General features: G+C 41.6%; 1 protein-coding gene across 2 annotated transcripts in view; it reads right to left on the reverse strand.

Annotated features, from left to right (window-relative positions):
• LOC102215614 (protocadherin-15-like) overlaps positions 1-14,002 on the reverse strand; it is a 221,912-nt gene that overhangs the window by 144,888 nt on the left and 63,022 nt on the right. For both annotated transcript variants that reach the window (XM_005727493.1, XM_005727492.1), the window contains exon 2: positions 4,062-4,180. In XM_005727493.1, coding sequence (XP_005727550.1) covers positions 4,062-4,152 — 91 coding nt within the window. In that variant the 5' untranslated portion in view covers positions 4,153-4,180. The remainder of the gene's footprint in view (positions 1-4,061; positions 4,181-14,002) is intronic.

Raw genomic sequence — 14,002 nt, forward strand, 5'->3', positions numbered from 1 at the left:
CTTACAATGTAAGAGAGAAGGGGATTACTTTACTGATGTGTAATCCCTTTCAGAGACTTCCTCCCCTACTCTTCTTTAGTTTCTCCCCCACCCCCTTGCTGCCCCTCTGTGTCTGTGTGAGGTTAACCACACAGACAGCACGGTAAAGGTTGCAATCACGCTCCCAGTGAACAGTTCACCAGACACACGTGTTCACATACTGAGCTTTAGGATGAGCCTGTCCTGGGCAGCGCAGGAGCCATCTTAACAAGAGGGCCCCCACTCCCCCCCAATCACGCTTCTTGTCCTACCCGGAGCCTGATTACAACCTACTGGCAAGCAGATTATAACCCCTCCCCCCCCGTTCAGTCCAACGCTTCCCCATTCCACAATCCTCTGCCGCAGCCAGTCACAGTCTGCACATCTGGGTCCTAATCAGACAATTCCAAAAATAGACAGACAATTGTGGGTCAAAATGGATGTGCAGATGGGAAGAGAAGGAAAGAGAGGCTAACAGGCATAAAGATGCAAACTGTAGGAGTGAAGAATGTAGGCTGATGTCACATAGCACATATTAAGTAGTCCAAACTTCACCACACATATTCTGACATGGTACTCAACATCTGGATTTAGTGACAGAGGGATTTGTTTGTATGACTGGACAGTCTGGCCACTGTGGTAGGACTAAAGTTTGACCTTTCATTATCATTAACCTGCTGCAAGGGAACAATTGACATACATGAGGAGCACTGCATGGTTTACCTGCATATAAATAGTGAAGAGATTTTCTGCCAGGAGAAAACATTGAACCAAAAGCACGGCAAAGTGAGAGCCTGATGCTGCAAGGTAAGGAGGAGAACATGAAGGGATGGTACATGGGAGAGAGGATTATTAATTAAAAATGAAAACAGCAAATCTGTTGAGGACAGGAATTAAGGGACAGAATACAGAGGGAAAAAAGAAAACAAAACAGAAATTCAGTTCTCCATTAACTGAAACTAAAAGGCAATTACTGATTTGGCAGAGTTTGAAATTATTAGCACAACAGTTATTTTTTTCCACAGAGAATGAGCTATAAGTTAATTAGAGGAAAATGACACAATAACAAATAAGTTAATGTTTTTTGTTGTTGAATAAACTGTATACTTTAACAGGTCCCTGCATGAATGCATTCATTAAATCAATTAATTCATTAGAGAAGAAAAGCATTTTTTTAAAGCCAGACTTATTTTCTCTCACAAAGTCCTCATTCATATTACTTAAAAGACTAAGTATTATAATATCTCTTTGCTTGAAAGCCAGTGTGGCATCCACAGGAAGTGCACACATCTCCTTACAACTTGATGCCATTAAAAAAAAAGCTCTGGTTGCTGTTTTCATTTGATAGAGAACAAACACACTGACAGAGTCAAATACCAAGGGCGCCTTGAGGTGGGCAGAGTAAGAAGATTTATGAGTGAGAAGATGAGAGATGTGCTGTTGAGGGAGGTGGAAATCCCTGCTCAAATCAAGAGCATCCCTGGATGACAGTGAGTGGCAAAGGGAGGAAACAACAGCACCCACGTTTACCCTTACCCTTCAAAACCACAACAGTTCGTAAACATTCAGTCTCACCGGCTGTTTCAACTATGACACAGTGGATAATTCAGTTCACAGACTATGGTCTAATCAGAGATCGTTTGCGAGCCTCATAATTATTTCTGTCTGCTGCCACTCAAATTACAGGCTGCAACCACATCGATAATCAGCATAAAAAGTCTGACATGGTCAGTCTTCATATTCAGCGAAGATCATTGTAATGTGTCAGGTTTATGCTTGCTGTAGCTTGCTTCTAAGCCCTTCTAGCCCTGAAAGTTGGACAAACATTGCAAAATTTTGCTGCTTTAACACACATTACATATTTCCATCGACTTTCCTGTATGGCCCTAACCTGCAACTTTCCAGCTCACACCGTATGGGGTCGATCAACATGTGGAGCTCAGACAGAATGCAAGCACAAATCCTCTGTGAGGGCTGTGTCCTCAGTATTGATGCAAACAGAGTAAGGTATCAGTACTCTGTGCAAATCCAGAGCTGCAATTGAAGGCCTGGCTTTAATGATTAATTAAACAATCATGACTGTCCTGTACTTGTCTCACTGGACATGTTTTAACTTATGAGTAAACAATTTAGAGCTTTACTATAGAACATTACTGACAACTGTTTTTATTGTATAATATTGTTTTCTAATTGATAATATGTTAGCACCAACTTAACTATTTAAGTAGCAGCTATGGACAATAAGTTTGTAGGTGGACATCAATAAGTACGTTAAAAAGTACATAGCAAAGACCGTGTTGAATCATACAGAGATTCCACTGGTTACTGGAAGTAGCGGCATATCCCTTCTTTACCTTAACACACCTGGAGTTCATAGACAAAATTTTTAAGCACACAAGGTCTGACACAATGAGATGTGATGGGTATATGGGTTGATTTCTCTGAAACTCACAAATGCACAGCCTAACGTTTAGAACCAGAACATTAAATCCTGAGAAATTCTAATAACCAGAAAGGGCAAACTATTTTAGCATTAATATATACACTCAGCAGTTGCTTTGTTAGTTAGACCTGTTCATATATATATATCAGGAAGTGGCATACACAAAACTTAACCACAGTAAAATTAAGAGTTATGCCACAAATATGTTCAATTTTATATAGAAATCAGAATTTACATTGTCTTTCGATATGCCAGAATGTGAAGTTTGAGAAACAAAAGATCACTCTGCACAGCGAAGGGTTCCTGCTGCAGAGCTCTGTGTTTATAGAAGAAAGAGTAAGGGGTGGGCAACTTTGCAGGGAGGTTCTAAGCTGCCCAACTAAAACAGTACTGGTATTTTCTGTGCTATTTTTCATTGGCTGAACATTTAATTTTATTGCTTTACTACTTTACTGGGTTGGCATGACGAAAAAATTTGGCTGGACTAAGCAGTGTATTTCTTTAAAATAACTCCACCAATAACTAACCTCACTGCAGCACACTGTAATGTTTGAATACTGGGAGGGATAAAAGAGCATCATAGAGCAAATGTCCTCAAGCAAACATGTTTCCTGAAGCATAGTTTAATTTACCTCAAGGTCACTGAACCTAAAGCACTATTTGTACCGTATGTTCACCAACACTGTATGAGATGTTTATAAATCAATACGGTTTAAATCAATAGTATGTTTGTATACAATAGCCAATATAATAAAAGAAATTATCCACAAAACCATATCCCACAAGGATATTCCCCAGCCGTTATGCTTTGGGTCAACAGTTTCATCACTACACATACCAACACCGATCTATTAAATGCGGTTGAAGCCTCAGTGTGAACTCATCCAACAAGGAAACCACAAGGTTCACCTTCAAAGGTTCAGCGAGTCATAAAGGATGTCATCTCTCTTCTCTTCTGTGCTAAAAAGATATCACATAAATCCAAGAAAATCTGAATTCAAATATACTCTTATATGAAATGCTTTTATATTAATAAAAATTTCTTGTCAAGAAAGCCTGGGAAGCAGGTACAGGATGAAACGAAGAAGGAAACGGAGTTGGGAAAAAGGGAATTTGCTTCAAGTACAGCACCTTAAAGTTGACCTGAATTGCAATATTGCAACACAGTCGGGATTTGAAGCATGTCTGTATGTGCTGCTTCCTTTAACCGTTATGTTTAAAGACATGCCGATTTTATACAGCTGGAAATCACTTTTAACTAGCACCTGCTACAAACTCAGTGAGTAGAAACTACAAAAACCACCTTTCTAATAAACCTGAGCATTTAACTACAAGGCAAAAAATGTTAGCATGATCAGTGAACTTAATGAGCATCCTCTTTCTAAATAATAACCTTTGAAAACAATTAACGCCTCAGGTTACCACATACTTTATAATAATTAGCGTGATGTAGCTGTGGAAATTGTTTTCTAACAATGCAGGTCTGTTGTAGCAAAAAAAACCAAAACATTGCCTTTCACACATTACAAGTGTCCACTGACGAGTCAGCTACAGTTAACTGAAAAGGAGGAGTGATGGCCTTAGTGCTGGCTGCTCATACCTTCTGTGTTCTGGCCCCAGCTGTGGGTTAGCAAAGAGAGGATTGCCATTCCTGTCCCCAGCCATCTGACGAGCCACCACCCCCGTCGCATCTTCCGTCAAGCCTTATTGCTTGCCCACCTGCACAAAACAAATCACCAGAAATAGTTTTTCATTCATTTGGTCAGTCAGTCTCTAAGTTACTTAAATGCACAGCTGAGACCGACCCATAGCCTAACATACATATGTATATCAATATATGTACAAACACAGGGCACTCCTTTCCCAAGCAGTTGATCTTGTTACCCAATACAGCATCCACGTAAAACATTACTGAAGTAGAGGCAAACTGCTATGACTAACATAAGAGCAGTGCTGTTCATTTTTCAGGAATTTCAAGGAAAACTAAATACAAACGTGCTTTTAATGTACTTAGAATACTGTGTCACTATAAGAGTGGTGTTTTAAAAGCTTGCCTCATTTCATCTTCAGCTTTTACAACTTTCATTTAATGGAATTTATTCCCTCTCCTATCGCTTTAAGCTGACCTTCTTCCTTCATTCTACTTCATGGAGCAAACCACCAACCTTTTAAAGCACCTTACTCTACAGAGAGTGAATACTTTTTACACATGAAGAAGAAAAAGAAAATCATGTAGCATGTAATAGCCTAACACTGCACACTGGATGAAAAAGAAGCCCCCGTGTTGTATCACAAATATTACAAACTGCAGTACAGACAACATGAGCTCAATATATTATGATGGTGCGTGGACTACTGGGGGATTTAAAGTAAATACACATATTCTGGATCTAGTGGAAATTACAAGCAAAGCAGTGCCTACAGATTATATGTTGAGCCTTGTTGTGCCACTCGCGCACCGTACCACAGCAAACAGCATTCACTCCGAGCTAAAGCAAGGTAAAGTGTCAGTATGAGGAATAGAAGGGTTCTATCTGTCTGTGCTATTTGATGTCACACCTCACTCACAAGGCTTATTCTCATTGCAGCTGATAAGCTGTGAAATCAGCTTTCATAGCATATGCTAAGGGGACAAGAGGGGGGTCACAAGCATCAACACTCTCATATCAAAGCACGCTTGACAAAGTCAAACCTCTAACTCACACTATCAGCACCTCTTTATTTGTAATGTTGATTTCCCTTTATTTTCACTCATTTTTGTCTTTCACTCACATTGGGAAGCACACCTTTACCTCTCACTTTCACACGAACCTGTGCAGACACGTATCTAAACACATTTTAAACAAACGCACCTGAACAATAGTTGTCTCCCACGAACACTCTCTGGACAGCCGGAGACTACTGTGGTCTCGTCTCTAATGGTGCAACAACAGGGGTGATTTCACACTGGTTTCCTATTCACTCACTGCTTTCTCATCTCTCTTGCTCCCAGTGGTGCTCCCTTTTGAAGCAGATTTGATTTCCCACATTCGTACATCTATCTTTCTTAAGAGGGCTGAGTAAGATTGCTTTGATCCCTTTCACATGAGAAAACCCAGACCTGCACAACCAGCCACCCTGAGGAGAGAAGTCATTTCTTTCGCAGCTTCTTCTTGGTTGACATGGGAACACAGTATCTAATTTACATATGCTAACAAGGATTCTCCAACTTTAATGAACAGGGAACCTGGAGAGATGCTGACCAAGTGGCGTAAAATGCCTCCAATACTCTGTTTACGCAGCAGTACTTTCATAGTGGTCCACAAGTGACATCATCAAGAGATTTCAAGGTTTTCAGCAACAATGCAACAAAAAAAAGCTCAAACAGAAACAGTTTATTTCCACTCTGCGCCACCTTGATGCATATCATGTCCCAGTAATTCAATCACAACTACCCCCGCAAGTTGCTGTAGAAATTTTTTAGATGTTTATACAGCATCTCTGCCATCCTCTCTCTTTGATGAAAAGTGATTAAACTTTTGGGGGAGGACAATAATGAGAAGATTACAATAGCGTGGGCAGAGTTGAATGAAGCAATCAGAGTTATGGATTACATAGATAGTGAAGATGTAGTTCTCTACTCCTCAGTGCAGGGGCTTTGCACTTCCTGAAAGGAAGAAAATGTGCTCGTCTCCGTTTTCTCCTCTGTTTGTGTTACTTTGATCGCCTCTCATCCAGAATAGAGTTGTTCCACCTCTTCCTGTTCATGTGCTTTGGTGCAGATCAGCTGCCAGAGATGTCAGTACTGAACAAGTCCTAAACACAACCCAGCATTGCTTCATCAAACTACAACAAATATAAACCAGTTTCAAAGTTATCCTTTATAGCAAAATGTTTAAAAACATTATATTAGAAAAATGGAAGTGTTCAATCAGGTTTTACTACTGAGACAGTCTGTATTAGAATCCCAGATGACGTTTAAATTTTCTTTAAGTGGTTCAGGTAATGTTTTGGTTTCTGCTGGTGACCTTATCTCCCCTTACTGTGTAATAAAGTGCGGATGCTTTTTTTTTTTTTTTGCTCTGTAAAGTTGGCTCCATGCATTTTTGGGGAGAATTAAACAAGATTGTTTACCTATTTAAGCATTTTCTTCTTTAAACCATCATGGTAGATTTGAAATACAACAATCAAGATTCATTAATGACTCAATAATGATGATGATGCAGACCATCATCATCATCATTAACCCAGAGACAGAAAAAAACTTTAGTACTGGCCAAATTGTCTGGTACCTTCTTGAAATGCACTGCCTAGCACAGAAATGCTAGAATGCTAGGAAGACCATTACTTTTGAGTCTCTAAAAATAAAAATAATGAATCAAAGTGTCTGTAGTTTTAATTTCCATTTTATATCATTCTAAACTGTCCAAACCTTTGTTCTGCATGAGCTGTTAAATTAAAGCAAAAGTCTGCCCTTAAATCACATCTTGACTGATTGACTGTAACGCCACCACAATGGATTTTAAAAGGCAAAATTACAAAACAAAAGAAGAAATTCAAACCTTTATAGACTCACTGTAGATTATTGTTGTTAATATGTATTTCTCTTTGTAGATACAAAAGGAAAGATAACACTTCTGTTCAATTTATTCTACATAAGCACATTTTGTAACAAACAAAATGATTTGATTATAGGTTGGTCACCAGTGGCAAAAAACAAATCATTGCCAATTTATATTCATTGTCTACTGTTTGCAGCAGAAAATACAAAAAAAAAAAATTTGTTCTTCCCTTTCACAATATACTGTTATGGAAAAAACATTTTGCTTCTGTCAAGAACAATTTTACAGTGCCATTGCAGTCTCTATAGCCTTTCCTATTATTATTTTTCAGTCTGACTAGGAAAGATGTGTGAAAGCTACACAAAAGCGAAAATTATAAGGAGAGGCTCCTCAATCTGGTGTTACTGAGGTGCATAATCACAATGGAGAAAGCTATATGAAAAGTAGATTACCTTAACTTAGAGTTCTGGCCCTATGCCCATTATCTTCCTAAAAGCTGTGCTTTTACCCGCATGATAAATGAACAAAGTGACAGCACAATTAAAGTTGTCCTCAAGCATAGTGTAATGGACTGGGTTACAACTTCTGTTGGAGGGACGCTACACTGGTGTCAGAAGTGAAAGTGAAGCTTTCGCCTCCAGAGTTATCTGTGCTCGTGCCGCCCTGACTCACGGCATCGGCTGTGGACGCTGGAGATTTTTGCGGGACTGTGCGGAATGCTTCCAATGGATTACTCCAAGATCAAGGGAGAACCTACAGCGGACACTCACGGACACGGCTACTCCGCCGGGGAACGGAGGTTCACGGAGCACAGAGAGCGGGTGAGCCAAATATGGCGACAGAAGCCAGCTTTGCATCCTCTCACCATTCGGGTGGCCGACAGAGCTCTTTGGGGACTCCTACAGCGACTGGGGGGGTGTGGAGAGAGACATGCCGATGTATAGAGGCACTTTCCACGCTTCCATGAAGACCCCCAGGTATGATGGCATGGCTGACTGGGAAGCTTTTCATGCACAATTTGAACTGTTTGCCAGGGCCGGTGGGTGGTCTGCTGAAGAGAAATCCCTGCAGCTACCTATGTGCCTTACTGGCGATGCCGTGTCTAGCTTGCTGCTTTTGAGCCCAGAGGGAGGGGGGATTATGATGCTTTGGTTTGGGCTCTGAAGAGGCGGTTCGGTTCTTGCTCTGCTCCAAGCCTGCTGCGCTCCGAACTGTGCAGCCGGGGGAGTCCATTAGGGACCTAGCTAATGACATTGAGGGGCTGGTCCACCGCACCTATGCCCACATGCCCCCCACCATCCAGGGCAAATTAGCTTGTGACCACTTCCTCCAGGCCCTGCTTCTGGATGAGCTGCGGATCCAGACATTGTTAGCTCATCCTAAATCCCTTCAGGAGTCCCTGGAGCTGGCTACAGAGAGAGAGTTACTGTGTGATGGGGCTGGCCCTTGAATAAGGTGACAAAGAAGGACCCATATCCTCTACCGCGTATAGATAAGACCCTTGACCCTGTGGCGGGATCCTCATGGTTCTCCTCCCTAGACCTACACAGCGGGTACTGGCAGATACCCCTCGCACCAAATGCCAGACCAAAGACTGCATTTATTACCAGCGGAGGCTTATGGCAATTTAAAGTTCTTCCTTTCAGTCTCTGCAATGCCCCTGCCACATTTGAGAGACTCATGGATAAGGTGCTCACTGGAATTCCCCACGGAGAATGCGTGGTGTACCTGGACAACATCTTGGTCCATGGTGCTTCTTTCCACGCTGCCCTTGGGGCCCTCAGACAGGTCCTGGAGAGGGTATTGGCAGCAGGACTAAAACTCAACCCAAAGAAATGCTGCTTAATGCGACGTGAGGTCACGTTCCTGGGCCACCGACTGGGGGGCGGGGGGGTCGGCACCATGGATGATAAGATCCAAGCTGTGAAGGACTGGCCCACCCCAAAATCTGTGCACAAGTTAAAGAGCTTCCTGGGCTTGGCATCGTACCACAGACGGTTTGTAAGGGGTTTTTCCTGCATAGCCGCGCCACTGTTCCACCTGTTCCATAAGAGTGTGACCTTCAAGTGGACAGCAGGCTGCCAGGGATCTTTCACCTCATTGCAGAAAGCCCTACCGGGGGCCCCAGTGCTCTCTTCACCTGACCCCCCTCTGCCCTTTGTCCTTGACACAGATGCCAGCAGTGTCGGATCTGGTGCAGTGCTAGCCCAGGTCCGACACTGCTGGCGGGGTGAAAGTGGTGGCATACCATAGTCAGGCCTTCAACAAAGCTGAACGCCAGTATTGTGTCACAAGGTGGGAGCTGCTCGCAGTGGTATGTGCCATACGCCACTTTAAGTACTACCTCGGGGGTCTCCACTTTATTGTCAGAACTGACCATGCTGCCTTGCAGTGGCTCGTGTCTTTTAAGGAGCCAGAGGAGCAGCTAGCACGCTGGATTGAGGAGCTGCAGGCTTATGATTTTGAGGTTGTACACAGACCTGGGGCCCAGCACAGAAATGCAGATGCGCTTTCCCGCAGACCCTGTGCCCAAGATGGATGCCACTACTGTGAGAGGAAGGAAGCTCAGGAGGATCAATTGGTGCCCGATGTAAAGTGTGCTGTGACGGGGGTAGAGGAACGGCCATCCAGTCAGAGGCTGGTTGCTGTGGATGTAACAGAGTGGAGACATAAACAGGAAGAGGATGCTGACATCAAACCAGTGCCTGGGTGGATTGAGGATCAGCGACAGTTTCCGGCAGGGTACCCTATTTAGAGGGTGGGGATGGACATCCTGGGTGTTTGAGTCCCGTGTGTTTGCGGCCATGTGCGAGAAACTAGGCTCCCATAAGACCCGTACAACACCCCTCCACCCACAGAGTGATGGACTCGTTGAGAGATTTCACCATACACTGGCAGAGCAACTAGCGCTAGTGACGGCTAAACATCAACGTGACTGGGACACTCATGTTCCCCTGGTCCTCATGGCATATCGTTTGGCGGTCCAAGACTCCACTTCGTGCTCCCCTGCCCTCTTGATGTTGGCCAGGGAGATCCGGACTCCAGCGGAGATGATGATGGGCCGACCCCCTGATGCTGATGGGGATCAACCGGGTCCTGACTATGCGAGGAAGCTCCAGGATTACATGGAGTCTGCTCATGACTTTGCTAGGAGGAAACTGATAAGTGCGGGGGTGCGGCAGAAGAGGAACTATGACGTCCATTCCAGAGGCCGACATTTTGACATCGGGGAACTAGTCTGGGTGTAAAACCCCCAGAGGAAAAAGGGCAGATGCCCTAAGCTGGACAGTGACTGGGTTGGACCCTGTAAGGTTCTGGAACGCTTGGGGGAAGTGGTGTATAGGGTACTACTGCCCACAAGGGGATGGAGGGTCGCCCTGCACCGGGACAGACTGGCCCCCTATCGCGGCCACTTCACTGGGACAACAGGGTGGGCCACGGACAGACCTGGACTCCACCCCTACAGACTCTTCCACCACTATTGTGACAGATGACAGAGAGTCTGGAAGAGATCATATGTGTGGTTGGCTGAGAGTGTTTGGGGGGCGGGTGTTAGAGAATGTTGTGGGTGTGTGGGGAAAAAAGGAGCAAGAGTCGGGGGTTTGTTTTGATTCTGGAGAGCACGTTTTTCCCTGTTGTTTTGCCGTTGGCTACGGCCCACAGTAGCCTGTGTTACTATTCTTAATAAACACCGACATCTCTTTCTTCTGTTAGAGGGACACTACAATATAAACAATACATTATAACCTAATAATTTATATTTCACTTGCGTGGAGCCATTTCTAACAAATATTTGTAAAATTGAATGGACTAAAACATTTTTCTGCACAGACCTTTGTGATCTGCAAGTATAGTGCCATGTTTTATAGTCCTTCTCTGTTTCTTTGAACTGCTTTGCTTGTTTTTGCATAAAAAACAACTCACTTTTAAAATAATGCTCAAATTGTCAAAGAATGTGCATCTGAAATGGTGACAAGTCAAATACTGTAGTAATGACACTTCATTGTTGATTTCCAGCTGCTAAGTGGAAGTGTTGATGCTGTTCCCCTTTGATTGCTGCCAGAGGAAGATTTTTAGAGTGAAAAGAATGTAAGACTAGTGTCTGATAAATATGTAACAGAACAGTCAACCACTGCAGCAGAACAAAACAGACTAGAGGCAAAAAAAAAAGCCAAGATTCACTGATAAAATGTGACTGATACGACACTCAGAAATTACTCTTACATAAGCTGGATGACAAATTAAAGGAAAAGGAAAAAAGAACTTGCCCCTTATATCGTTTGGGTCCACTTGTCTCCTTAGAGGGAAAGCTCACTGCAAATCAATGTAACAAAATCCCCAGACTGCACCTTAAACACCTCCTTCTCATATCCAATTACAGTACAAAGCTACAGCATTCATTAAGTGACCACATGAGAAATCACGCTCTTAAAATTATTCAAACATCTAAGTCATAAAACCTGGGGCATGCTGCCAGTATGCTTTTTTAGAACAGACATCATTTTAATAAACAGTGCCAGACAAACTGGAGCACAGGAAGTTTTTCTTTCAGTCGTGTTTCATGTTAAACAGCCATGTTTACAACCTTAATGCATCCCAATTAGCAGTAGCAGATTGTCCTGACACATTCAAACTGATTCAGCTGATTCTTTCTATTTAAATTCTGTGAAATATGTTTATATTATATGTTGTTTGCTGCTGTTTATATATTGGAAAATCAATAAATAAAACGGAGCATACAGTTCATAGTGTTGGTAGATAAATGCACCTAAAGAGAAAATAAATATTAAAGGTGCCTACAATGCCTCACTGCTTGGCTTTCAATCGGTTTTCAGAACAGTTGCAGTTACAAAGAAGTGGACTTAAAAATAAAAAAGCTTCAACTTATGTCAGACTTTTGTAACTAGAGACTGCAAACTGATCTCAACTTGCCAACTATCTGAAAATCAAGCTCAAGGGTCACAGTAATGTGATACCCACTCCTCGATTCTAGCGTGCAACTCAAAGCGTCTAAAGTCTAGAGTCTAAAAGAAGCTGACGCCACTTCAAGCAAGATCCCAGATAAACACAGGCGTGCATGCACTCTCAGAAAGTCCACAAAAAAAAAAGGAAGAAGAAAAATAACTAACTGTAGCTGCTGGTAGTGATGCATGTACCAAAAAGCTAACCATGATATGGTTGTCATGGCAACCTGAAATGATTATGCTCTAAGCACTAATAAACAAAAACAAAACTTTTTCCAGCATCCCTCAGTAGTAAAATATACAATTTTATATATTTTCATACACATATATACATATATACACACATATACACACACACACACACACACACACACACACACACCTAGACTTTAGACACTTTGAGTTGCACACTGGAATATATATATATAATATAGCAAACTCTCTGGAATACGTATATCAAATCCATAGATTAATATATGGTTAGTTTAAGAAGCACTTCCTGTTTTGTCTTCAAAACCTGAACCACGTGGCTATCACATTTTATAAGCTTTTCAGAATCCTAAATCCATATCCTGACTTTTGTGGTCCTTGAGCTGAAGATCACCAGTGGCATTTTTGGTGAAGAATGTGGAAAAAAATAAAGATTTATTTAAGGTGAGTCCCTTGTGTGCATAAATGCACATCCAAGATATAAAATTTGGATTAAAGAATCAGGGGGCTGTTCTCAGCCACTGTGAGGGAAAAAAAAAGTTGTTTTATTCTGTAATTCTAGGTGATGCCATAGATTCGTGTGGCAAGAAGAGAAAGAAAATGAATTAGTCTAAAAAAGTGCCTCTGCAGCTTCATTGCTTGGCTCCCAAATTTAACAAATGTTAGTTTGTGTGATTAGGCGTGCTAGACCAGTTCGAAGCTATTCATTACCTAAAAGATGAAATCAGAGGCAGCAAGGGAGCTCCAGTGTTCTAACGATGGAAGTGATTAGCCTTGGCTAACAGACTCATCTGCACATGGCTCGCACCCAAGTAGAAATACACCAGGCTAAACATCGAGACAAGCAGCCCGTATTAAAACCACATCTTTCTCATGTATCTGTAAATTGTAATTCTATAATTCCAGCTCCTACAAACTGCAATACATTAACCAGTTACATTGTATTTGATTACTGAGACAAACATATTATAATCCACTGCACTGCCAGGCCAGATACTCCCATCCCATTTTCCCCCCCAAATTGATTAAACAGGAGAATAGGTATGTACTAATCAATCATTTTAAAATAAATAGAACAGACTAAAGGAAGTACAGTTTACCTGACAAGGTTAAATAATGTATGAATAGAGTATTTATTAGTCATTTGACACATTTTTCAGTGACTAAATCAAATTTTAAAGAATATTAAAAAATTCCACATTTTCATTTGCTGAGAGTGGCTTAGGTTAGCAGTGCAAACACCAGAACCCTTTTTTGATTGTGGGTTGTCGTCCGGTACTAAATTCTCATTACTTTGTTGAGCAGGGTTTTTTCCAACTTATTTTGTCAAAGAATGATATTTTCATTTTCTAGATCAAATCTGCAAAACTGCACCACTCTTTCGAGTTCACAAAATCAGGGGGCGAAAAGGGGGTGGCTGCATAACTAAGAACTTACACATAAATAAAATATGAAAAATTTACTTGGCCAACTAACATTTCTGTTGACAAAAAAAAAAAAAAAAAAAAAAGCTGAAAAATGTGTCTAGTTGGTTTCACATCTCACCAGAATTTCAATATCATTACAAAAATATTTGTGTGTTATGAAAAATATTTGTTTAAATATTGACTTGCCATGAATAATGTGCATAACCGAATCATATCATACAAATTCAGCTGAGTCAGTGTTGGTTCAACCAATGACAAGAATACAAAGGAAAATGTTTCAGGTCCATTTGAATGCTTTTTATTTCTGTTCTTAGTCACAGTAAAATGAAAAATAGCCTTTTATGCCTTGCTAGGTTTTCAGTTTTCTGTACTATAATCATGGCCATTTAAATATATATA

This window comes from Pundamilia nyererei, unplaced genomic scaffold, assembly GCF_000239375.1.
Source record: "Pundamilia nyererei isolate P.nyererei 1_Seehausen unplaced genomic scaffold, PunNye1.0 scaffold00024, whole genome shotgun sequence".
NCBI classification, from domain to species: Eukaryota; Metazoa; Chordata; class Actinopteri; order Cichliformes; family Cichlidae; genus Pundamilia; species Pundamilia nyererei.